The sequence below is a fragment of the Brienomyrus brachyistius genome, chromosome 9 (genome assembly GCF_023856365.1).
Source record: "Brienomyrus brachyistius isolate T26 chromosome 9, BBRACH_0.4, whole genome shotgun sequence".
Classification (NCBI taxonomy): domain Eukaryota; kingdom Metazoa; phylum Chordata; class Actinopteri; order Osteoglossiformes; family Mormyridae; genus Brienomyrus; species Brienomyrus brachyistius.
The window spans coordinates 5,400,960-5,427,918 of NC_064541.1; the positions used below are offsets into that span (position 1 = coordinate 5,400,960).

The window sequence follows — 26,959 nt, forward strand, 5'->3', positions numbered from 1 at the left end:
AACAAAATCTTGGTCTGGACTTTTACTCTCAGGACCTGGACTACGCAGCTCTGCATTAGTTGGTTCGTGTCTCCAAATTAAATATAAAAATTCACATTTGTTTTGCCAATTATAATTAATTAAAAATAAATTATAATTTATTTTTATATATGATCTCGGAACAGGAAAAAATGGAGGGAAAATGGATAATCCCATTCCAATCAAATATATTTAGTGTTTTGCAAAGCCCCTCCCCCCAAAAAAAAATACTCAGTATGACCCATGAACCAGCATGCCCATTGCAATCGTTCATTTATTTGCCTGCCCTTTGATGAAATCTTATTACCTGTAATACCCAACAGGCCTAATTGGATCAATGAAAATGTTTAAATGTTCAGTTTCAGCACATGACATCAATTACATAATAAACATGCCTGGTAGTTATGAATAACACGATGTGTTGTGCAGAGGCGGTATAATCAGGTCATCACATGGATTAATTGCTTTTGCACGATGTCAGAGCAATTCAGTATTTTAACTGTAAAAACGAGTATTTCACAGTATTTGCGCTGATAAGATGATGTTCTTCAAATAACCTTCACAAGTTCAGACTGATAACATTCATCAGACACTTGCCCTACAATATTGACAGAAAGGTCAACAGAAATGTGAAGAAAAGTGTATCAAGGTGAGCTTGTAAGTATAACCAAATGCCTGTACGTCTTTGAGGGTAACTGCTCATCACTGGATTATCTTCACATGTTCTTGTACTAACAGCAGCTCCACCGCCAGATGCCTCACTGCCCAACCTTGGGGCACTGTCAGCAATATCAAAGAAACACTGCCCTCCTTTCTGAATAATGAATCTCTCATATTCTCCCACTCAAGGACATCAAAGCAGAATGACATAGCAGCCTTGAATTTTAGTGCATTCTTTCACCATTAGGTCATTGTGAGATGCAGTGTTTCCAAACAATCCAAGAGCTCTTCATACAATGTCTGCTTTCACCTGCTATGCTATTCTCTGTAAGTAACTCAGAGACAAACTAAATAGACTAGATCTGAAAGAGTTCCGAGATCATTGGGAGATACCGCATTACTTAAAAATTCCCTATTGCAGTGAAGAATATAATTAACATTAGTACAGGATCCACTACAGCAAAAGCCGCTGAATGCATAGTCTATGCAAGTTACTTCAAATGATGAGCACAATTTACAACACAATACAAGCAGATTAATGTGATACAATTCCTCAAAAATGACAAAAGCCACACATACTACTCACATTAGAATCAGAATTTAGTTCATTGGCTAAGAATGTTCACACACACAGGGAAATCATTTCTGGTTGCCAGTAGCTCTCATATATACAGTAGATACATACACAGTTAAGGCAAGAAATTAGCGAGAATGAAGATCTTGCTGTAATGGAAGGGAACTCAAGCAGACCTGGACATAGAGGTGATCTTTGCGCAGTTTTGTAAGCTTTTGTAATACAGTTCTGAGACCGAGGGGTGAATACAAACCTGAAGAGTTTGTTGAACTTCACTTGCCTGATTGAATTTTGGGGTTTATTGTACCAAAAGTGATGGACTGAAATAAGTAAATAAATAAAAGATCTTTCCCCAAACATGCTAGGAGATGCATGGCCGTGGACTACAGGCTTCAGGTCCATGCAACTTATGCTACTGTAGCTTCTAGTACAGGAGGTTTGAAAGGCCGACAAAATATTTATAAACCATAAACTGAGACACCAGCAAACATTTCATACCTGACTTATTGCTTCGCCTGTCAAATGAAGATTTATTGACAACTACAGTAATGGGCTGTACAAACATAATTGTGCCAAATCTTAAAATTTTAAATAGACTGGAAGCAAAATTAACACACATATCCACTGATTGAATGTGCCAGTGAGATGAACAGTGGAGGGGTTCTGCTTTAGACCAACTCAACATATAGGTGTCGTGGATAATAATATTGACAACTGGTCGGAAGGAAGAGATTTCTGTATTTTTTATACAGTATAAGGGGATGGTGATGAAAGAAAGAAAGAAGATAAAGATCAATTTTCAGGGCCTTGTGGGTTGTGATGGCTAAAGCTGGTTTGCAGCGTAGATAGATGTCAATTCAGGGGGGCAGGGGGGGGTCTTGGTTTTGTCAACATAAGGGGGGGGGCAGGTGAATCATGCACTGATGGAATGAGAGGAAAACAGGTCATAGGAATGATTCTTGAGAAAGGGTGGAGAGGGGTAGGAGTGAACAAGGAGTATTCTGCCAAAAGACTTGGAACGAGTGGTCAGACAGGTTTGAGGTTAAGCAGGCGAGCAGAGACAGAGAAACCACAAGGTTCCTGAAGGGAGAAGATGGAAAGAGCGTCAGAGGTGGTGTTTGGGGCAGCAGAGTGGTCTGGGTAGATGAAATATGAAAATAGGCAGTTACCAAGAGGCAAATACAGTGGAGAGAGAGGGAAGGAAGCCAGTCCAATGAACGTCAGGCAGGACGCAAAGGCTAGAGGTTTGGAATTGGACAGGACACTCCTGCGGTGGACCAAAGAGGCAGGGGGGGATTAATGGCTGCAGTTTGGCATTACTGGCGAAGTGAGTGTTTTCTTTTTTAAGCAGAATAGAGACATGGGAGGTTCTAGAGTTCAGTGGAAGAGTTCCTGGGAGGAGATACTAAAACAAGGAGTTATGAAGAACATGGTTCCACAAGATGTGTCATGGTCAGATGCAGAAGTGCATGGTTTATATTCAGTGATTCAGTCCAGTATTATTCAAGCGCTTAAGGGATGAGAAGATACTGGGGGTATGGAACCAGAGGATGACTCTTAGGGTGTGTCACCACAATGGGAACTTAGAAAAAGGAGGAGGATCCAAAGTTATGGGGAGGGTGAAAAGGGTAGCAAGAGAAGAAACCCAGAAGAATGAATTGTCTTTTTTTTAGAATAATGAGAGCTTATTGAAATGATGGCCCTTGCTGATAAAAAGATACCTACTGTAGCAGTAGGACAGTGTCTCCATGCCAGTATATGTGGTGATAGTGGAGTGCTTCCCAGAATGCCCCACAAGACAGGGAATAGCAGCCTATCATAGGGCACATAGTCACAGGCTAGGCGAAATTCAAAGACACCAATTAACCTAGCCACACATTTTTGGATCGCGAGAGGAAACAGGAATATCTAAAGCATGGGTCCCCAGTTTGCAGATTTCTCTGCTGAAACACGCCTCAGCTCACCAGTCAATTGCCAGGTTTAGTAGGTGTGTTTGAGCAGGAAAATCTGCAAACTGACATAGAATGACCCTCCAGGACTGGAATTGGGGAAGCCTGATCTATATCTGTGGTGCTCAAAAGGTTTTTCACCGCGACCCAGCTCTTATCATGCCAGCTGAGTCGCGACCCCATATCAAATATAGGTTTAAATTGACATCGTGATTAAGCACACAGTGCACTCTGCAATTCACGCCAATCAATGCCTATCGTACAAATCTGATTGGATGTTCCAGTGGATTTTAAATTAGCATCTTTGGTTTGGCTTCTTGGATTGGTTGAGTGTTCACTAGTTTGGCGGTAAGCATTTGCAGACCCAAGACCCATTTATATAGGTTAATTGTATGACTGGGGCTGAGAAATCTGATCGCGGATCAGGAATAGAAGCTTGCTGGTATTAAAATGCTTACATTTCCAATTCTGCCTCATGACCCTTTCAGAACTTGCCATGACCCAAATTTGTGTTGTGCCTCATGGATTGAGAATCCCTGATGTAAAGAAGCCAAGCACAAACAACAGGAGAACATTCAACCTCCACAGCCAGAACCAGGATCTGAAGTTCAACCAATAATATGGAATGTAGGAGGTTGCAGTGCTAATTAACGAGTTACTGCGATGACATGTATAGTGAAATGTTTCAAGATGCCTACATTAGGTCGATATATACTAAAATCAACCATCTGCGATTAATTCTCGAGTCATCGATATCAACCAATCAGGTGCTCTGGTGCCGATTAAGGTCACACTTAAGAAGCTCTCCCTTAAGTGATCTCTTAAGAGACTGTTTGGGAAACAGACGCAGGAAAAGAAATATACTTCATAGGATATATCTTTAGAGTCTTCGTAAGACGCTAAGAGTCATCGTTATCGGGAAATGCAGCCCAGATCATTGGAGTCAGAAAATGAAGGTGATATGCCTGCTTTCCACCCACACATCCAGTTAGTGACAGTGAGAGGGGGCCCCTATGAAGATGATGATGGGTCAGTGACAATGGAAGGCCCATTAGATGGTGGGGTGAGGGGGTGGCGGAGGTGGTTTATTATAGGTGAATATGTAGTTGCCCATCTTGATGGCACAAGAAAGATACTGTGAAAAAAATTGTGTGAACTAGAGGTCTATAGGAAGATGAAATTAGCCTGGTATTACTGCCAGGAGTAAATGCATGTATGAGGGGTTCAGAACAATTGAAAGGACAAAGGTATGGGTAAATGTCAAAGACAGCGGACTTGTACATCCATGGTATTGGGAGGGAGCAAAAATGTGGACTGTCTGACAGGGAGCTGAGAGGGAGCAAAAATATCGGCTGTCTGACAGGGAGCTGGGAGGGAGCAAAAATGTGGACCATCTGGGGGTCTATTAGGACCGGGTTGGGAAACACTGGCATAGGCAACAGATGATCTTCATTGCTGGTTTTACCCCTCAGCAAAAGCGCAAAGCTAAATGCTTTGCTTTAAATTGGTAAGAAGTTAAACTTTTTTTTTTTACTAATGGCGTCAGTGATTGTCTGCCACTGAAAGAAATCCATCGAACCATTTGAATCGGAGAAGCACTTTAACAATTCCTGGAATGAAATCAAGATAAACTCAACATTTAAAGTGCCTGGAAATTTGTCAAGCATGTGAATTCACCACACTGCACTAAAAAAAATGTACCGACTACCAAGTAAACTACATTACATTTATAAGCAGAATTGCTGCTGCGTGTAAAACATTTCATTAATGGCATGCAAAAAAAACTGAAATAAAAAAATGAAACTTCACATAACTATACTGCATACAATGTTAGTCTTATGCGAATGTCAAATAGGCACATTATTTGTTGAGAGCATAGATCCTGTTTACGACTTGCAGACATATGGGACATTTCAGGGACCCAGCCTATGGGAGCTCACTGCGAAGGGGTGTTGTGCTGTGATCCAATCAAACTGGAGCTCTTAAACAAGCCTTTGCCAAATTACAAACTCTTTAACATGATGATGGATTCTGAGGAGGGAGCTCCGGGAAACTGGTCTGGGCTGTAGTTTGTATTACCTAATAGATATCAGGACCACACAGGGGCCGTTAGTTTCGAAAAACCACCTGTCGATAACTTAACGAACCACGTAACACAAATAAATGGCCAGTTCCAATCTGCGAATTATTACAGTAACCTGTAGTTACCTGTTTAAACCTTTAATTCCCGATGGCTATTCGAAGCACTTCACAAACTGGCTCTAAATGGATAATACTTGACCTTCCCTGCTGGAAGGAAGGCAGATAATGCCGACATATGTTTATATTTCAGTTATATGGGAGTTTCTGAAAATGTGCAGGAGCCCTGTGTCACAATGTTTTTTCTTCGGGATGACATAAAAATATATTAAACAGGATCAGGCACTTGTACTTCTGTCTTCTGTTATGAGACCTGTTTTTTTATTATTTTTTTTTAAACTTATGTGAAACCTTCCCAGGAATGCAAGTACAGTTTGCAGGTATATCCTCACTGCAGGTAAGACCCTGCTTGCAGTCTTATAGTATCCTTTCTGTTAAGTGCAGTTACTGTCAGAGACCAAAGTTAATAAAATTGTTCTAACAGAGACAAAGCATTAAGTTGACAGAAAGGTGATTCAAAAAATGTGCCATTTAGGACAATATACACACAAACGAAAGCCGGGCATGCTCTGTAAACGCTGATGCAGAAGTACATGATGCATTATACTAGGCTGTACTGCTCAGTCTACAAAAAGTGCAAATTACACTTCTTCATAAACTAGATTGTCGTTAAAATGACAACATGATCCCGACAGCCCGATCACCCCCTGCCCCTGACCCCTACCCATCTAATCCCTACGCCTCGCGCACCACTCAGTCTCTACACTTTCTAGCCCCCTACACAATCCCCACCTCTCCAAAATAATCTTTAATAAAAAAACTGCTTTGCATGACTTGTCTCAATGCAAATAACTTCACCAGATCTTAGTATGTAGCTGTACTTTCACATGCTACCACTAAGCGGCACTGCTTCCATTTCATTCAGGACGATTTGACATTTTTGGAACATAATTGGATTTGTCTTGGGTTGAGGCCGCAAACTCTGTAGCGCCGCCCGTCGGTGGCAGAGGACCAGTCTCAAAACCACGATTCTACTTTATGAAGAAATTTACGTAAATTGACACGAAAATAAATTACGTAATACAAAATACTCAGAAATTGTATCCTGTATACGGTGTAACAGTAAATTATGAATTCGTAATGTGTGTAGTACTAATTTGAAACGCCAAATGAAGGCAAAAACGCTGTCTTTATCTACCCCACATTTTCGTTAACCACATATTTTTATGTTTAACAACTCAAAAAATAAGGAAAAAACTGCTGTAAGATAATTGTGTACCATCATCCAGAAGAAGCTCCTATTAACTAATTAGCGGTCACACTCGACGGGAAAAACCCATATAGATGTTATGATTTATTTATAAGCGGACCGGATTCGTACTGCATCCCGCAGAAATCATAAGCGGGGGCAAAAATGTGGGGGGAAAATGTATGCGATCGCTGTTCTGCAGAGCGCCGCAAACACTGAGGTGCTTTTCAGGTCAGACAGGCGACTTCACTGGAAAGGGGCCCCAGGGCAACATCGCTCTGTTGTGCACAGCAGCAGGGAACCGTTACCAAGATAGAGACGCCACGCAGCGGCGGAAGAAAGAGCGTGTCGCTATTATAAGGCTTCTCAGGTCGCTTAAATGCTATTTACTCAGCGTGGAGTTTCTGCTTCAGACGGACCACCATGCACTACAATGTCCCGGGAGGATAACTTCACCCAGTAGACCACTCCGAAACATTATTCGTTTTAGGTTCAGGTTACTTTATTATATATTTTTAAAACGGTGGTATAAAAACAGTGGTTCTCAACCGTTTTTTGCACCGCGGCCAAAGTTTTACCATGCCGGCTCAGCCGCTACCCTGTACCTGGTATAGGATTAATTTAAGAACTTACCCGTGGGTTGAGAATCGAAGCTCTACGGCAATATGAAAGAAATGTCGCCATCTCATCAGTTCTAATCACTTTAAATGGAGGAGGCTAATATAGGCTATACCGCTAATCAGTTCTGGAAGGCTAAGGTAAACATTCACTGATTTCTATATTCGTATAATCATTATTTGCTTTTCGACATACCTAATGGTGAGATTTCATAATTGCAGTCAAATGGAACAAATATTTGCACAGGTCACAAAATTAGCAAATAATTATTCTATTTAAAGGAAGTATCACCACATGTTAAAATTGGATATTTTTACAATAAGTTCATCCATTTGCAAAACTGAAGTATACAACTTACAGTTTAGGGGCATAGTGCGCTATACACACTTTACCATAAAGCATAGCTCTATATTGAAAAATGTTACAATTAATCACTAAAATGAAGATCGTTTTGATGAGAAATGTAACTGATTTCACCTGAGAGGCTGGCTAATTATTTATCCTTTAACACAATGATTACACACTAATCTACTTGCTTCTCTTGCCGTTTCAATTCTCCACATCCTCCCTCCAATCGCCAGTTTGCTCCCTAAGCAACGGATGGACTCCATCGCCCCCTGCAGGCACCAGCTGACCGCCGTCAAGTTAGGCCAATTTTTACCTTTTTTGCAATTTAATACCTTAGATGAATTAAGTCTGTGAAAGACAATGGAATTTAACAGGAATAATGAAGGATTGCACTGCAGAAATTTAAATAGCACAAAATATTGTTAAAAGAAAAAAAAATTATGTTAATGTGAGCAGAAAATGAGGCAATGCAGCACGTTAATTTATATAAAAACATGTTTAATAGGTAAAAATCATATCATTTACATTCCAGGCAGGCTTCACTATGTGCAGTCTCAGATATATTTTATAAAGGATTTTGAACATATGTGCAATTTACAAATGCAGCACTTCTAGAAAATTGTTGCAATTACAAATGCTTTGGTATTCACGTTCGGTTTGTTTGCAAGGGAACAATACAAAAAAGCAGATGGGGAAAAAAGTAAACTCTGGCATCACTCCACACAGAACTCCAGAAATAGACTGGACAAAATTATTGGCACCGGCAACTTAATATATGGTAGCACACACCTTGAAAACAATAAACAATACCTGAAATCAGTCAGTTAAGAGTTTCTTACACCTCTCTACTGGATTAGTGGACCATTTTGCTTTTGCCACCTGTTCCAGGTCTCTCTGATTTGAAGAGCGCCTTCTCCCAAGTACTGTTTTTAAGATCTCTCCACAGGTGTTCTACGGGATTGAGGTCTGAACTGTACAGTGCTTTGTATTACATCATTTCTGGGTGCTTTTTGAACAAGCCTGTTGCATCCTGTGTCTGCAAGTCGGCTTGAATTTGTTTGGAAGTTGACTGAGGTTCTTTACCCACCATCTGAATGATCTCCTGGCAACCTTGCGTTAATATATCTCATGTCCACGTCCAGGGATTTTAGCTACAGTGCCATGGGCTGTAAACATCCGATTGTTGCTGCACACAGTGGACACAGGAATACCAAGTTCTCTGGAGATGGTCTTGGAGCCTTCCATAGAAGAGAGTACCTACAGATTTTTATATACCTGTGCATTCCTCGATCAGGGTTCAAGTCCCCCAAACATTAAAACATACCCAACTTCAGCTCCCAATTTCACACAAAACTGAATATAAAACGTTCTCACGTTAGTGACACTTACATTTCTCCATAGATGCTCTCATCCCCTCGGTCTTACTCTGACAGTGTTATGAAGGGAAGCGCAGAGGCCTTGTAGACTTGTCAGTGAGAGTTTGGAGAACTGCAGCAGCTCACCCAGACACATTCTGAGTGTGGGTCAGGAATCACACAATTCTCATTATACTCATTATTCCTGCAGCCACTTTGTGGAAACAAGGAAAAAAGCTGGAGAAAATACAACATGCAGTGCACAGGTGCAACACGAGGGGTAATAACTTCCATCACAACTACTTTAAGGGACAGCATACAAAACAGTCGCATCCCAGGTACAGTTCCACCTACAAACCTGTTAGCCAATTGGCCAACGCTGTTCTCAAATAGTCAAAGTAAAGGGTAAAATGAGACACTTCTGATTTACATTACACACTTGACATTTTTAGATCTCATCATATAGATTAAATTTACTATGCAAAAATGTATTTTATATTGAACACTCACCACAAACCTCACAGATAAAATCACATCAACCCCATAAAATTTTCATCTAAAAACTCCTTAAATCCCACAGACTCCCGTGCCAATTTATGGAACAAAATAGGCACTATTTCAAGAGCTTTTTATAAGATAAAAATGGATACACTGGAGTCAAATCATCATTGCTTTTGGAAATAAGCTGGTGCCGTGATTATCAAGACAGTATTTAACAAATTGGCTAAGGGTGCTTTTCCACTGCCCCAAGTACTGTACTTTTGGTACATCCTTGAAACGGTTTCTTTGTTGATTGGTTATGCAAAAAGCCTGCCTCTGAAGTACAATACAATCACAATCCTAAAAATAAAAAGTTATGTTATGAACTCAGAAAATGATAAATAAAAAAGGAACAAAAAGGAATAGCAGCAATCTGGTCTGAACAGATACAAGAAAGATTGGAATTGCATGACAAGAAATTAAAAAAGTATTTTGTTTAACGTACTAGAACAGCATGCATATAGGGTGCTGTCCCGGCGATGTGATTTTGTCGTAATAAATATTTGGGCATTTATGAAGCAAAAAGGAGTTCATACATTTCTGACTAACCCATCTAGTAGTGCTTTAAAAACAGCAAGGATGAACATTATTACGATTGTCTCAGAGAACACACGCAGGGCTTATTCAAACACAGTAGAGGTAAACTGTTCAAAAATCAGTTTAACCTATGACAGAGTAAAAAATGTTCTAGTGAAATTTAAACTCCCTGCACTATAATTTCTGTACAAAACTGAAAGCAAGAAAAAGCCTGATCTTAATCTAACAAACAATGTAAGAATTGCATGTGCGTAAGAAGCGATGTTTGTATCAGTACTATACATCACAGCCATTTTTCGCATTCAGTACCAAATACCCCACCTTATATTGTAATGTCATTCAATGTCAAGTACGGTACCTGGTGCGCTGGAAAAGTGCCCCAAATGTCAGTGTACAGCGAACATGAAATATAAAAAAATTAGTGTAAGCATATCTGACTGCAATTTTCATTAAGCTCAGTACATATTCAATGTCCTAGCACTAGTGTTAACACTAAATGTGTGAAGACATCCTTCCATTTTCTGTAACTGCTTATCCTATTCATTGTCGTAGGGGGTCCAGAGCTCAGAACAGGAAACAGCTCAGAATGGGGCACCAACCCATCTCAGGCTCACACACTCGCACGCCATTCACTCACACGTGCACACCTACGGAAAATTTGGTAACTCCAATTAACCTCAGCATGCTGTCGGACTGTGGGGGGGGGGAAACCGGAGTACCCGGAGGAAACCCCACGATGGCATGCAAACTCGGCACACAATGCATGGCAGGAAAAACACAACAAACCAGAGAGAGAATGGAGAAGAGAGAAGCAGAAACACACATTTTCGTTTTTTTATTATTGAGTCACAATGACAAGTTAAATCATACCAGTCTCAATTAGACAGTCCAAGGTAGTTTGATGCAAATCTTTACATATGTTAAAAACAAAAGGGAAAAGTAAAGTAAGAAAAGGGGAATGCAGTCCACACAACAAGCCATCAGAAAGACGGACATCACTCAAGTAAGGAGAGGAAATAGGACGTCTTTCGTCTTCAGCTGATTGCGGAGCAGTAGTACGCAGGCAATAACAGGATAAGTAAAACTTTAGTTCATTTTTTTAATGACCCTTTCAAAAACTGACCGATGGGTTCTTCTTACGAGGTATTTAAACAAGCAATAGATACACAAAAAAAAATCAGCTCGTGTTCCCAAATATCTCCCCCTGCCCATCTGTCCCGATTGGGTTCAGAGGGAGAAATTTCACAGCACTGCTTACAAAATTTCAAAAGTGACCAGCTATTCTGAATTAGGGTGACTGTTGCAGATCAAGGACTGAGTACCTTCATCTTACAGTAACCCCACAGGTATATTCATAAAAGCAATTAATTGCTTTTACAGATCTAGTCATTATGTAATTGTCAAGCTGTATGTACAATCTGTCAACTAGCAATCAATCAAAACAGCACTCCAGCTTAGATACACGGAAATCCTGAGAAGAGGCAGTCATACAGGTGGGACAGACCACATGCATACACATTCAACAATATCCTCTTAAAGGGAAAGAAATTTGTCAACTGGCTGCTTCTTTCAAGCTGTGATTGCAGAATACCATCTGTTCTCAACAGCAATAGCTGAAAAACTCAAAAGATGGTGTTGTTTTTTTTAGCGAACAAATTAAATCAAAAACTAGTGAGGTGGCAGCACAAACATGCTAATCAAGGTGAGAGGAGAGTGTTTAACACACTGCCTAAACTCCTCTACCACCCCATGAACATGGAATTCCATACTTGCCTGGCAAAAGGCCTGTCATGCACAGAATAACTGCTAGTCAAGGTCATCTTAACAGGCAAAAAAAAAAACACATTCATGTAAAAATAAGAAATATTGTGGCCAATGCTATCTAAAAACACATCTGATACTCCAGAAAGAAGAACTTGACTGCGAAGGAATGACTTTGTAATACATTCAACTCTTATAAGAAACATGTTTTAAAACTTTGTTCAATTATCATTTATGCATTTTCTGTCCCCAACTAAATGGAAAAATAAACAAACAGGTTTAAAAAATAGGTGGAATGCAGAAACACTTTCGTCTAGCATTATTTACCATCATTGTACAAAAAAATTTAAGAGGTACAGGACGCATATTCAAACCAGAAATACAAAACATAAAATGATCTAGATCAAATACACATGGCAGTGTGAAGAGGGGCAGGGAAATCTATTCCTGTATATCAAAATTCACAAAATGCCCTGTAGTTGAAAAATTCAAAACAGCTAGCAAAGAACCTTATACCTTATCTTTATAGGACACCGTTAAAAATCCGGGGAAGTAACAAATGAAATGGGACCAGTGTAAAGCCACAGTGCAAACCATACTGTGAAAGGGGGACACTGTATCCAAACAGGGGAAAGAGTAACAAGTGTAAACCAGTAAGTTTAAGATCATCCAATATTCTACCAATAGCAAAGTCACAGCAACTCCGTTTTAAAAAGGACCAATAAAAAAAGTCAACTGTAAGGCATTAGCACTGCATCGTAACATTTGCTTGGAATCAAATGCTACAATTTTCTGCCACTGTCATTTAGTATGTAGGAATACTAATTGTATTATAACAAGACCTGACTATAATAATAATAATAAAAAAAACCCATTAACCATCAACTTGTTTTTAACTAGGTTTACCTACAACTTTCTAGCAGGTCTTTAATCAGACATGCCATTATTTCTGGCAGCCAAGAAAGCCTTCAGTGTAAAACCACATCTCAACATCACAATAAAACAAGTGGCTTTTAGATGGACATTGAAACTAAAATGTTTAAAAAAAGGGAAGGAAATAAAAGAAAACTGCCTTTCACATTTTCATGTACATCCGACATACGCATCCCGGAGATAAGCCTAAAACTCGGTGTTCTGTGAAGATGCACTAGTGAGTGCCACCAGGTTCGTGCCACAGAATAAGCTACATGCAGATGCTCTAAATCGCGTGCTCGCCCCTCTGAAGTCTCTCCCTATTAAATCATGCTGAATACAGGCGAAGGACAGAAGTAATTTCAAGGCTGGACAGGTGTCAGTCAGCTTATAGTACAGGACACCCAATTTTGGGATTCTCTCTTTTACTTTCACATTTTCACTATTATGAAGACTAGCTACTTTCAATTTTCCCTGGACCTTATGACAAGTTAAAAACACAAAAATAATTTATGCGTACAAAAACACTTTTAACCAATGTAACACAATTATAGTTTGGCTTATAAAACTAGGGAGGAGATACACATCCTTAGGAAGAAAACCGTTGAATGCTTGTTTTGTTTTAAATGGACATTAAAAACATCTGGGTTTGTATCATAAAATGTATGCAAATATCTTAACCCATATGTAAAAACAGATTATCACCATGTGTTAAAAACTATTTAAATGTAACAATTTTGTATGGAAATTTTTTTCAGGTGTATTGTACAACTGCCAGAAAGTTACGTATCGAGGGATTTTGAAAGTACAACGGAAACGCGTATAAAATGTTAATGAAAGTGAGGTTCTCCAGAAAACTGCATTATCCCCCACCCCCCCCTCAAAAAAGACAACCTAACATTCCACATTAAAAAAAGTGCAAACTTAATGTGCAAATCTAACTTTTATTAACCAATTATTTACAAAAATCATAACCAACCATATTTCGTCATCTTTGCTAAAGGATCTTAAGGACACACACTGAAAATCAGTGATTCTTTGTTCCTGGCATTTATCTTGTACATGCAGGAACCAACGTAGACGTTTAATTGTGTATTGAAAAGGGGGAAACATTTATTGCAAATCTGAAATCAATACATTCGGGCCGGGCAATTTTAAATGGGGATTAATAGAGAAAAAAATGTGATTAAATTTCCATCCATCTCCAAATAAGGCATAAGGACAAGCTGGTGCAATGTCGACTTCACAGAATGCAGCGATTATTGTCTGAGCCCGGTCCCAAGTGCGGGAGCCGTGATTTTCACATCCCATTCATAAAACCACACAAGGCCTGAAATTTCCCAACGTTTAAAATAAGGGTTTGCCTTAAGTATTTCAGCCATATCTACATGTATTTGGTCCACAGAGCAACTTAGCATTTTTCTTAGAAAACTTTTTTTTTGTCTGAGGAATGTCCAAGTGTGGAGGGGCATGGATTTAAAAACAAATTAAAAAGAGGATGACGAACGGTCGGTCAGACAGGAAGATGAGCCAACCCAGGAAAGCGTTACGATACTCTATTAGCTAATTACCCTAGTCAGACAACCAATCCCCTCTGCTAATCATAAACCGATTCGTCCAATATAACCAGCATAGGGGCCACTTCATCTGCTCACAAGCTCCCCTAAAGTACAGAAGGAAACCCGCGGGGAAACTCCCCCTCACTAACGCTGCTTAAAGACGCTTAATTTTCAGGCTCCTAATAATACTGCGTGAACCCACTGTGAAGCCACAATAACCAAATGCTCACATTTCAACGCATTACTTCCAAGGCTGCTACTACGAAACATCCACGTACAGAAATGAACACGGTAACGATTGACTTGAGGCTTTACATGGCAACCGAGGCTGTTTCATTCCCCGCTTTTTTCGTTCAAAAACATGCATCTGGAACACAACGATACTTAAAGTAAAATAAGAGCTTCCACATATTTTACCGAGAAGCTTATTTGCCTTTTGAGATTCCAATCTCTTTCTCAAAAATGATTTAAAACAATAATCCCAGCATGTATGGGGAGATATGGGGCGGAACGTAACAGTTTGTCTGGCTGGCCCTGCAGGGTATGCCCAGCCCACACGGCCTCTCTCGCCAGGAGAGGGGCGGCAAACGCAGCAAGCGGGCACTCAGTTGAGCTTCTTACGGTGAATGTTCCGGGGGCCATCATGTTCTTCGGGAGTGATGTCTGGGCAGAAGCCATTGGCCACGTTGGACAGGGTTTCAACGCCACTTTGGAAGTTTGCCCGGTCTGGAGAGAGGTATTCCTTGGCAAAATCAGGGCGCTCTTCTGCAAAGCTGCTAAACTCATCTGCCACAAGGAGGCACAAGAAACAGTCAATAACTGCACTTTGCTACCGTTAAGCATTATCAGCTGTAATCAAGTAAGAAGAAAAATGAATTTATGAAGTATGACATTAAGTAAATCGCTTTTCATCCAATGCCGAAATGTATGAAGTAAAAATAAAATGTCTCAAAATGGAAAGATCTCTCTCCAATTTTTCATTTCACTGCCCAAGCTAAACATGGTAGGTCTCCTGGTGTCCTTTCCAATTTTACAGCTGATAAGTTACACTATTAAGACTGATAAACCATCTAACAGTAATTAAGAACAGTGCAATGTTTCACCCAGTTTCCCAAAATAAAGTCGTCAGAATTAGTAAAGATTGGAAATGTTAAAGAAAAATACTTATTCAATAGTTGTACCAAAACTACCATAAAGCCATAAACCTAAGTCAACTGTGAATTAACGTCAACTTCCACTCCTTACCAAATGTGATTTTTCCTTTGTTGTCAACATCAATAGCATGGAACAGCCGAGTTACACTCAGGTCCGACACCCCTAAGGCTGTCTTTAAAATACACGCCAGTTCGACCTCTACGATCGCTCCATCCTCTTCTGCCTCAAACATCTGCCAGAAGATAGATGACCACGTCACACAAAAGCAATGTCCTAATCAGCATAGCAGTGGTGTTCAGTTAATAGCCTATAAGCCAGAAGTGTTCATCCTTTCAGGCAGCTTGTTTTGTGGGAGGGAGGGGGCCTACCTTGAAAGCCAGCTTTATCGTGTCCAGAGTTTTCGATGGTCTGCATACAACCGATAAGGCGATAACGTACTCCCTGATGTCCACTCTGCCTTCCTCATTCTAAATGAATAGAAACACAACATAAAAAATGAAAGAACTGACATCAAATACCATAGAAAGTATGCAAATGTTAATCTGGAGACAAGACAAGTTGATACAGATTTACCACTAATCTACTTTTGCTTAATATTTACGGGGCAGATTAACTTGTCTGGGATTCCTAGGCTGACAAGGCTCTCTCCCCTCCCACCACAAGTGGGCCACCTGAGCTATATTTTAGAGCCAAAAGAGAAATGGGAGAGAATTAAAATGGCGCAACGTCAATAATTCGCTAATCACCACGCAGGGTGCCGGCAGTAAAACCAGATTTAATGAAATTATAACTCAGTCAGCCAGATTTAATCAAACTAACCATTCCATTCCCTTGATTTTGACAGGGCATGAGGCTGTAACCTAGGAGAGCCTATGCATTAAGCCACCCTGGAATACTTATGTTTCATTAAACCAACATGCTCGTTATTCAACTTTGAATACATCTACGGAGCGGAAATAAGCGCTGACACTTTACTGTTACCTATTTTGTTTATTCCAATATTCCTTGCACCGATCCACATTTGTACTTTTTATACATTTATAGACCACAAAAGGTATCAACAGACTGCATGTGACCAGTCTTATCTTATAACCGTGTCTACTAAATGTATGAGAACCATGGAAAACCTATGAGGCTGATTCTAATAATCTCACTGAGGAAAACACTCACAGATAGAAATTAAATAGGGACAGTCCCGTTACGGCAGTTAATTTGTTACACATCCTGGGTCTTGGTCGCTCTGCACAAAAATTCCCTTTACAGCTAGTCGTGACTCTGCTACAAATCCGTCTCCATTATACAGTCGTTAGAGACGACTGATTGTTGCCTGATTTCGGAACAGGGCTCTTGGCACCATGTCAAACTAATCAGCCGAAGGAGAATCCTCAGGATTCTTAAACGGCATTTAAAACCAGCACAATTACAGCTGCCCTTAGACAAGGTCTACAGAGTCACTGGAGGTCACAGGGCTTTACCGCTGCTTACATCCCATAATGAACAACCTCTACAATGGCACACAATACAATGCGAGTCAACATTGAAATATTTCCTAACCAATATGCTAACAAAAGCGAAAGAATGTTTCCATTCACTTATGAAAGCAAGGGCTTAGTACTTAATGTTTTTTGACAATAAGCATCTGAACTGAACACAAAAAAATTGGGAAAAACAAAACAACCTGCACATTATGCCAGTGGGAACGACACTAAACCTGGCAGAAAACCAGAATGACTTGAACTATATAAATAAATGCTCTGGTATGTAAATAAAACTGCCACGTGGCTTTCAGACTTACTTCATCAAAGAGATCAAACATGTCTCTCAGCACGGATGAAACTGGGACACCCAGATACTGCGCAAAGTCCTCCAAGGGCAGCTTTTCTCTTTGTAACTTACTGGCTCTCTCCCCACATTCCCAAAGGACCTTTTCAGTGTTTCCCGGTTTCAAGCTGCAAAATTAAAATTAATAATTTTTATATATTTTTATATATTTTTATATATATATATATTTTTATTTATATATATATATATATATATATATATATATATAAAATCTTGTTTATAGAGATGTAACTGGGCTTCTCATTTCCCAGACACAAGCTTTAAATATTCACCATTCTAAAAATATCCATTTCAAGTTTGCATGAGATAGAATACCTTAAGGCAATTCAATGTTCAGCAAATTGACCTCACAAATAATTTTACAGTGGATATCCACTAGATGGCAGCACACCACCAAAATTGATGTTGATGATCTCTTCCACTAGTTTTGAAAAAAACACAGTCCTATAAAAATAAAAACATGCTTACTGAGCTGAAACATGTTCTCCTTCGTCATAGTAAGCGCATACAAATACTGAATTTCCTTAAAATGGACTAAATCCAACACATGAAATGATTCCAGATGACAAAAGCGTCGCTGCATGAACCCCTTAGCGTGTCAGTTAGCATGGGGCACCTGGCATGGCTCACCTACCCCAATCTCCTCACGAGGCCGGCAAACTCCAGCAGGCCAGTGTCCACTGGGAGGTGCAGCTGGCCCTTGGCCATTGTCAGCTGGCAGTCCTCGAAAGAGTAGTCTGTGATGGGGACGCCCAGCGCCCTACACACACAATGCGGGTCGGAGATCAGGAGAGCTGCAGCTTCTCATACATGCTTTAAAATGTAAAAGCAGTTTTACACATAAGGCAACCTTTTGGTTCTATTAATATTTAAAATAAACACCATGAGATCAACACCGCTACCTGGAGACCACCAACCTTTACATTACAGGGGTAAGCTCTATTAACCACCGATACCTTTACGTTACAGGGGTAAGCTCTATTAACCACCGATACCTTTACGTTACAGGGGTAAGCTCCATTAACCACCGATACCTTTACGTTACAGGGGTAAGCTCCATTAACCACCGATACCTTTACGTTACAGGGGTAAGCTCTATTAACCACTGATACCTTTACGTTACAGGGGTAAGCTCTATTAACCACTGATACCTTTACGTTACAGGGGTAAGCTCTATTAACCACGATACCTTTACGTTACAGGGGCAAGCTCTATTAACCACGATACCTTTACGTTACAGGGGTAAGCTCTATTAACCACGATACCTTTACGTTACAGGGGTAAGCTCTATTAACCACTGATACCTTTACGTTACAGGGGTAAGCTCTATTAACCACTGATACCTTTACGTTACAGGGGTAAGCTCTATTAACCACAATACCTTTACATTACAGGGGTAAGCTCTATTAACCACTGATACCTTTACGTTACAGCGGTAAGCTCTATTAATTACGATACCTTTACGTTACAGGGGTAAGCTCTATTAACCACTGATACCTTTACGTTACAGGGGTAAGCTCTATTAACCACTGATACCTTTACGTTACAGCGGTAAGCTCTATTAACTACGATACCTTTACGTTACAGGGGTAAGTTCTATTAACTACCGATACCTGCTCCTTGGTGGTTCTTAAACCTTACTGTTACCCAATATGATGGACTTCTTCCCTGTTAACTTTTTCCTCTCTGCCTCCTTAGACACATAAAGCACAATTTTAGTGCTGCAAGTTGACACAAAACTACTGTCCCCCTCCCCCCGTGTCAATTTCTGAAATAACCAAATTCACAGTGGGACAGGACACTTAAGTGGGCCGTAAACCATAAGCTTGCTCAATGAGTGACAAAGGAGACCCGAAGCAGGATTGCCTGGGGAGCAGCACCACCCCTACTCTGCCGGGCACTCCAAGTGGGGCAGGCCAGTCACCCCATAGTGTGCCAGTTCTTTGGGGTGGTCTGATGCAGGACATACTTGGCCATCAGCCGCCTCACGTTGTTGGCAAAGAGGGCGGGGTTCTGTTTCTCCTCCTCGGACGGGGTGTAGATGGGGAGATACTAAAGATAAAAGCAAACACAGAAGATCACGCCCCATTCTCGACTGCAACAAACTTCAGCGCAAGGCTACAAGGCTTTAATCAAAGAGTTCTGCTACTCTCCGACAACACAGTCTCACTTGTAGTGCTAAAAGGAGGATTTATATTACTGCAGAGAGAGACAATCAAGGCTTCTTAAGGGAGGCCCAAGATGAAAGTAGATTTCAAGGCTAGATTGCGGATATCACGTCAGCAAATGCTGCAGCGAGAACCTGAGGGCAGCCCTTTAAAAGCCAAAGCTCTTTCCTTGCACGTTAAGTTAAACGGGTTCTACTTATTTACGTGCAACTTGATACATTACCTGGCAGGATTCCTCTGAGGCAGAGCTTCAAAATTTGACTCGCGAGGCCCACAGCACTGAGAGCAGCTGTCAGAGCAGCAGACCCTTGCAATACAGTGCAATTCTGCCCTGTCAACCTGACACACTGGTGGGGTGACGTTCCTTATTCTGGTATCCAATTATTACTACCAGTATTCTGGAAATCTCAAGACTGGGACCGGCACAAAACTGCTATAATCCTAGCTCAGAAAGTCGGTGCTAGGAATCTTTTACATATCGAGATTAGTCCGAAGCCTATTAAAATCTACCAGAATATATGGCAACATGATGGAAATGTGCAAAAATCCTAAGAATTTACCTGTGCCACAGTAAATATGCTGCATACCAGTGGTCACCAACTGGAAAGCTTAGGTCAGATCAGGACCGAAACACGATTGATATGTGTTCCCACCCCCCTCAGTGAATTTTATCATCAGGGAACCCCCTGATTTGGCTTTTTAAAAATAATAAACAAAAAAAAAAAAACAAATCTTTGAGCGCAGTGGACCTTGGCTTTGTATTGGTGATGTAATTTGGCCTTCGGAAGAAATATACTTGAGGACCTGTGCTGTAAACCCAGGTACATTATTTCCAAACCGTACACAAAGCACTTAGGTTAATTTTTCTGCTGCCGTGAGCATAGAGGTTAAAATGTCACTGGGAAAGATGATCATCATTCCGTTACCCGTCACTTCATTATGCCATTATTACCAATGGATCGACTGATTCACTCCAACTTTTACAGCTGAATGTTTATGATAGCAATTCGACTTTAGCCTATTGTGTTTTGTAATTACCGTCAACGTGTTAATAGTGCGCGTAAGTGCGGCAGAGCCTTCCTCTGGATCGGCACTGCAGCCAGATGTTGACATGATGGGGCTCGCAGCGGGCGAGCTGCGTCAAACGGGAGCGCTCGGCAGATTACGCGCTTACCTCGATTTCAAACTGGTTGTGCAGCTGGCACAAGGTGAGCCACAGTATCTTAAACCTGGGGAGAAATCAGGATCGACAGGAGGGCGTGTCAGCGTGGAGAACACTTTAGACACTTCAGAAAATAATTTTATAGCCAACGGTCATGTTGCGGCACTGTGTGAAGGACGAGTATTATGAGGCTGTTTATCGTAACTGTTTCTATTGCTTTACGAAGCATAATTAGAAGGAGTGGGTTTTCATTAAAGGCCACAAATATATACTCTGTGTGTGTGTGTGTGTGTGTGTGTGCGTGTATATGGCACAGTGGGTGAGACTGCAGCCTCACACCTCCAGAGCTGCGAGCTTTAATCGCACTGTATGTGTGACTGGACTGCACGAGCCTGCACTGGATAAACAGTTATGGGAGGCAAATACAGGACCTAATTATACTGGAGCATTAAAGCAGCTGCAGCATCATTTACGGGCCAAAAGCAAAACACAACAAATGTGCTAAACTGTTCTATTCCATAAATATAGGAAAAGCATAGCAGAGTGAATCTCCCTGTTTATAAACGACGCTGTTAACCTCTGGAAGCTGGTACAGACACCGCTGACCCGGATTAACCTAGACATAGAGCCACAACACCCCTGAAGCATAACGTCACGCTTAGAGGCCATGGGGGGGGAAGCAAGTACTCAGTCAGAGGAGACAAAGGCAATGAAAGGTCCCCTGGTACCCTAGGTGAGGACAGAGACGTGGATCTCCACACCGCGCATGGACCAGCATTTGGGACCTGGTAAGTCTCACATTCACTGGCAGTGCTGTGTCACTAAACAGCAACCGGCCGTAAAAAGCAACTGATCACGGGATGTGGCTTCTTAACCCAGAGGCCCCTGGGGCAGGGACAGGGACAAAAGCAGGGCCCCACCTGTCAGCCCACGCTGCATGGCACTTAACCGTAACCTCTACTAATGTACCCAGCTGGGTCAGTCACTTTGCATAAAAGCCTAAATGATAAATGTTATGTGGTCGCTGTGCTGTAGTTAAAACTAGATGTGCGTTGGGGTGGGGCGACACTCACGCCCCAGGTCCTTGCCACGTCCAAGTGATGGTATCCTGCCAGGAGGAAGAAGGAAAAAAACGTAAGTGGCAAGAAATCCTGACAATGTGCAGCAGGGGAGCGAGCAAAGTGGCCTGAAAGCTAAAGTCCCATCAAAGAGACTGGTGATTTATAGACATGCTGGTATCGAGGAGAGAGGAGAGGCCCCCACCTCTAGCCCTGTATGCATTACGGACACGAGAGAGACGCCCCACTACACGGACCATCTGATGCAGACCACCACACACACCTCTTAACTGCCACTTAAAAACATTACCTGCCATTAATGAGTGTTACTCCATAATAATCTTGTGAAATTATTTGACGGGACAGTGAGATAACTCTCTCAGCAACCCCATACCGGAGAAGCTACTGGATTATGGAGGGAGTAAGTCGACTTCAGTCTGACATGAGGAAAATATGGAGATTTCTTCTAGTAGCAAACAAGCAGAGTGGAGCCATTTTTCTTGTAGCTCTCAAATTCTGTATGGATTTCGGCATAGTACATTCAGATGTAAACTAATAGTGACCCGTCATCGACCCACTACCAAGACCTCCTGACATGAAAGAATGAAAGAATGATTGCCCCTGGCATAGAGCAGACGGGTGTTGAGAGAGGTGATGGGGCGAGTGCTCTCACCATGTTGTTGGGGTAGCGTAGCACCACAGGTTGGACTGGAACGGCCGGAATGAACGCCCCTGTAAGAGAGAGCGCGAGCCGTGAGCTACGTTAGCATTTATTTATTTAGCAGACATTTCTACACAAAGTGTAAAACTGAGTAAGCAGAGTCAGCCAGTCCTAGCAGCAGCTGGGCTTCAGGGCCTTTACCGTGAAGTTACTCTACCAGCCATAGACCCGCTTCCGGTTACGGATAGTGTCCCGACCCACTGAGTCACAGAGAGCCCATTAGCTACCATGTCAGCTCCATGCTCCTCTTTGCCTGCCTGTATGCATTTACTGACCGCAAAGTCCACAACACGCATCACTTACGTTCTGTGAAGCTCCTCACCGTCACAATGAATATGTAAACAAGTCCACAGAAAAAGGGCAGAGTTACAAAAATATTACGCCAGGTGCTGACGAGGGCAGACTATATTTCATTTTAGGAGATTGCTGAAATGGAGAGCAATTTGAAAAGCATGATTGCGAAGCTACCTGGTCTATTATCAAATGCGGTTTTAGTCCACAATAGGGAACAGTTCCATCATATTTATTCAAGTTATTCTGTCACTTGTCCGAGGAACACGGTGAAATTCTTATGCCTCAGTATAGGGGAGGGAACAGGTATATGGGAGTGCAGAGCAAAAACAGCAGTGAAATATGAGACAAACAGTAACAGAAAACACACACTATCATGAATAAATAAAAACAGATGACAGTGTTTAAGAGAAAGACACACAGAGCTTTGAAATGTAGGGAGATGGAGCTTCATGCCCTCCTTTCAGATACATTTACCAGCATGGCTTCTAACATCTACCACCCTGAGCTGATAAAGGTGAGTCCTATAGAGAGACGGCCAGAGATGGCTGAACTCTACTTTGGAACAACTATAATACCAAACAAAACAGACCACTCTCCACCAGAAAAAGCCTGCATGGAATCATTCTAGCAAGCCATCTTTAGTACTTTTTCTTGCTTTATACAAAGGCCAGCCAACACCAAAGAACCTTGTGTGCTGCGACGCCACCTTTCAAACATGGTCCTGACCTTCAAGCGTCATTATTTGCTTTTATATCTAGGGATCAGCTTCACGGTCTTCAAGTCTGCACTGGTCTCGGTTAAACGGAGAAGCACTTTCAGCAACAGACTGAGACAGCTGACCTACTTCAACGGGGGCTATGTAAGGTGGCTCCACACCTAAGCCATATGATTCAAGTCACCATGTTGCGGGGGGTGAAGACCAGCTGCACCTGGATGGACCTGAACTGCTTAGGCATTTGTCTCATTTTCAGATTATTATTCGTTTACTGTGCAATACTAATAATCTCAGAGTTGTCACTATAGAATTCCGTGCGATACTTTCTCTGAAGTCAACAAAGCATGACCCTGGAGAAACACTTAGAGAAAGGATACGAGTTTCCCCATCAAAAGGCAAAAAAACCAGGACAGCTCAAGTAATACAGCAGAAAACAGAGAAAACACTTGGTTAATGGATATCTATACAATGCCAAATTAATACTAAGAATTAATAAAGATCAGTGCACACAGAATAACAAAGACTAGACCAGCAATGTGAAAAGAAACAAATAAAAACTCCGGCAATCTGCATTTCAGATCGTACAATGGTTTATGTTAGTGCTGGAACCATCTTATCTAATTTTCAGCTTTACTGCCCCTAAAACAGTACATAGGAGGGAAAAAAACAAACAAAAACCAAGTGGGATGACGCACACATACTGTGGAAGAGGTACAGGAGAGTTGCACAGAGCTATTTAAAGACGGAAAGGAGGAGTGGAAACAGAGGTACTCTCAGTCTGGACTACCGATTGTGCACAAGGTCAGGCAGCATCTTAAATACATCAGTACAATTCCGCTGACGTGGTAATAAAATAACATATTTACACATACACACGTCAGGTAAACATATCTTTATGGGGACCGCTCATTCATTTCTATGGGATAATGCTAACGCTAATTATGACAACCTTAACCCCTATACAGCCCTAACCACAAGGGGAAAAAAACAGGTATTCATTACATTGTGGGGACATTGTGTCCCCATAAGGTAAGGTATACCTGCTCTCTCTCTCACTCACTCACACACACACACACACACACACACACACACACACACGGGAAAGGGGTGAAAAAGAAAAAAAACACATACCAGGCTTAAATGTGATCAGGCAGGATCTGTTTGTGCACGTTCCCTCAGGGAATATCATAATCTGAAATTCACAGTAGAGGAAAACAGAAATGCAGTTTAAGCCACAGATAACCTCTCCCTCTCCCACTGCCAAGACGCCCACGTTTTTGCTGTGCTGAAGTACTATTTCCATCTTTAACAAACGGAGGGACACAGATGTGATTAGCCCGGCCCCTCTACCTGCGGCCATTCCCCTCCGGACTGGGCTCTACGTCTGATCTCCTCGACGGTCCTTCGACGGGAGTCCTGGTCCGACCTCGATACGAACACGGGCCGGATGAACTTGATAAGAGCTGAAAGGGAGAAGAGACGGAGACCAGAGTCATCACAGGTGTCTTAGTGGCTCTGGTCGCATATGGTGGTTCAGAGTCAATGGTGGCCGTTTTTCTTGGATTTACATCACTACTCTGATGCGCAATTACTCAACTCTAACATAGCTAGAGTTCAAGGCCTCAAATAATGGGCGCGTCGGTTAATAAGGTTAAGTTCATGCAGTGTAAGGGTGGGGGGGGGTGTAAAACACAACTGAATATATCTAGCAAAAAAAGAACCACCGACAAACCAGCAAAGCAAGCCAGCTCAGACCTGAAGCCACATTCCCTATATCCAATCAGGAGGGTGCCGTGCTTTGATGGAGTCAAGACACACAGAGAACCACACTCCTCCTTGATAACAGCACAGCTTGTTTAGCAGGAACAAAGTCTCTGTATTAATTCGGTGGATTCTAATCAACAAGCAGGTGCCAACCTGGCTAATCCATGAAGTCATAACATTAAGGGCTCTATTTTTCCATTGAGGTCATCTATTTTTGTCAAATCCTGCATTATTATTGGTTTTGAAGAACCATTTTCACAGCACAGAAAGCAATCTAAATAGACACTGTGTTCCAGGCAATAAAATAAAAAAAAAAAAAAAAACGGCATGCGACTGTGAAACTGCCAGATATTTTAAAAAGCATGCGTGCACACACACGCAAACAGACATGCACCAAGATAGACTGTGTTCTGTATTACTGGGTGCAGCATTTCCATAGAAAGGCTATCACATGACCCCTAGTGACCACAACTGCGTGTCCTACAACAAGTTTGGCTAACCTGGCTTATATGTTATTTCCCTTATAGGAATATTAACCCTAAGGTAATATTCCTGCTAGGTAAAACTATTTAAACCAAACAATCAGCCCACTTCCTCCCTCTGGCTGGTGAGAACCACACAAAGAAGCCTGCACGTCTTGGGGTCAATCCACTCCATCTCTCACACGCCCCCATTCCTTCTCTTTCCTGTAACCCCATGGCCCGAAGCCGCCCTCTGATCTCAGGCCTCCCTGCAAGGTCTCCTCGGCGGACGTTGCTGATTGGATGTGCTGCACTCAGTATCTGACAGCCTTGCTGACAGGCTCTGCAACTCCCAGAAAGCCATCTGTCACCAGGCCCTCAGGGATCATGCAGCTATCTGGACAGCACGGTAATGATTCAAACTTATAGGAACGTGTCTGGCAGGGCACAGATCATGGGGGGCTGCAGCAAGTACCAGCAGGCAAATTACAGAGGTGGGGGAGCTGCCACTCAAGGAATTATGCTTCTTTTAAATTACACACTACTGACACTTCCTGTGGGCCTTAAAATAGCCATACAGCATGCCCTCGTCACATTCTCAACAACCCCTGGCCATGAAGTAGTGACGGATGCCACTTTTTATTTGGGAAGTCCTGCTTCGTGAATTTTAGACGTGGTAACAACTGGCCCAATGTCACAATTACCCAGTACGAATCCAACTGAATGGCACAACATGACAGCTGGTGCAGTTATACCAACTTGTTAACTAGAGTAACTGGTTCTTTGTTGCCAATGTGGCCAGATGTGGTTCTCCATCTCCTAGGCTCTGCAGACAGAAGGGTGCAATCTTCAAGCCTACCGACCAGAATGTTCTTCGGCTTGGAATAGTAGCTTTTCCTACCACATACCACCATCAGCAACGCGAAAAGTTGATAAAGGCTTCTGAGCTGGGGAGCACGGCAAACACTAGAACTTTGAGGACAGTTAAGAGAAATCAAACACGTTGAATGAGCTGAAAAGCAGATGTGCACGAGGGCACAGACACACTTACTGCCCCAGACTGGAATGTCCTTGCTCTCCGCCTTCATCACGATGGAAGCCATCGTCATGGTGACGGGAATGGCATCAAAGTAGGAGGAGTGTGGAGCGAGCGTGAGGATCGGGGCGTCAGCTGGTAAAGCCTGCTGCCCCTTCACAGTCATCCAGTGGAAGCCCCCGGCAAACCACATCGCCCGCATAATCGCTTTGAGAATCACATCCACCATCCTGTCACCAAAGAAACCCCACAGACACAAAGGACAAGGGGTTAAAAATTCTTCGATTACATTTCCGCAGGTCAACACACTTTAATAAGAAAAACATTTAAAGAGCCACATATCTACAGGTAGCTCCATAATTTT

General features: G+C 41.9%; 1 protein-coding gene and 1 long non-coding RNA gene across 4 annotated transcripts in view; both read right to left on the reverse strand.

Annotated features, from left to right (window-relative positions):
• Positions 1 to 10,807: 10,807 nt before the first annotated feature.
• Positions 10,808 to 26,959, reverse strand: part of LOC125748692 (lysophosphatidylcholine acyltransferase 1-like) — a 36,932-nt gene continuing 20,780 nt past the window's right edge. The window contains exons 3-14 of the mRNA XM_049025168.1: positions 26,611 to 26,825; positions 24,685 to 24,797; positions 24,466 to 24,526; positions 22,278 to 22,336; positions 21,620 to 21,654; positions 20,559 to 20,613; positions 19,186 to 19,268; positions 17,851 to 17,976; positions 17,170 to 17,323; positions 15,743 to 15,841; positions 15,465 to 15,606; positions 10,808 to 15,005 (exon numbers count right to left, since the gene is read on the reverse strand). Coding sequence (XP_048881125.1) covers positions 14,824 to 15,005; positions 15,465 to 15,606; positions 15,743 to 15,841; positions 17,170 to 17,323; positions 17,851 to 17,976; positions 19,186 to 19,268; positions 20,559 to 20,613; positions 21,620 to 21,654; positions 22,278 to 22,336; positions 24,466 to 24,526; positions 24,685 to 24,797; positions 26,611 to 26,825 — 1,324 coding nt within the window. The 3' untranslated portion in view covers positions 10,808 to 14,823. The remainder of the gene's footprint in view (positions 15,006 to 15,464; positions 15,607 to 15,742; positions 15,842 to 17,169; positions 17,324 to 17,850; positions 17,977 to 19,185; positions 19,269 to 20,558; positions 20,614 to 21,619; positions 21,655 to 22,277; positions 22,337 to 24,465; positions 24,527 to 24,684; positions 24,798 to 26,610; positions 26,826 to 26,959) is intronic.
• Positions 17,987 to 19,176, reverse strand: LOC125748693 (uncharacterized). 3 transcript variants are annotated; one of them, XR_007399653.1, is made up of 3 exons: positions 18,675 to 19,176; positions 18,444 to 18,636; positions 17,987 to 18,405 (listed from the first exon to the last, which is right to left on the reverse strand). It is a non-coding gene; the product is annotated as an uncharacterized LOC125748693 (long non-coding RNA). The 3 variants fall into 3 exon arrangements; XR_007399654.1 differs by having other exon boundaries at positions 17,987 to 18,250; positions 18,329 to 18,405; positions 18,444 to 19,176; XR_007399655.1 differs by having other exon boundaries at positions 17,987 to 18,172; positions 18,212 to 18,405; positions 18,444 to 19,176.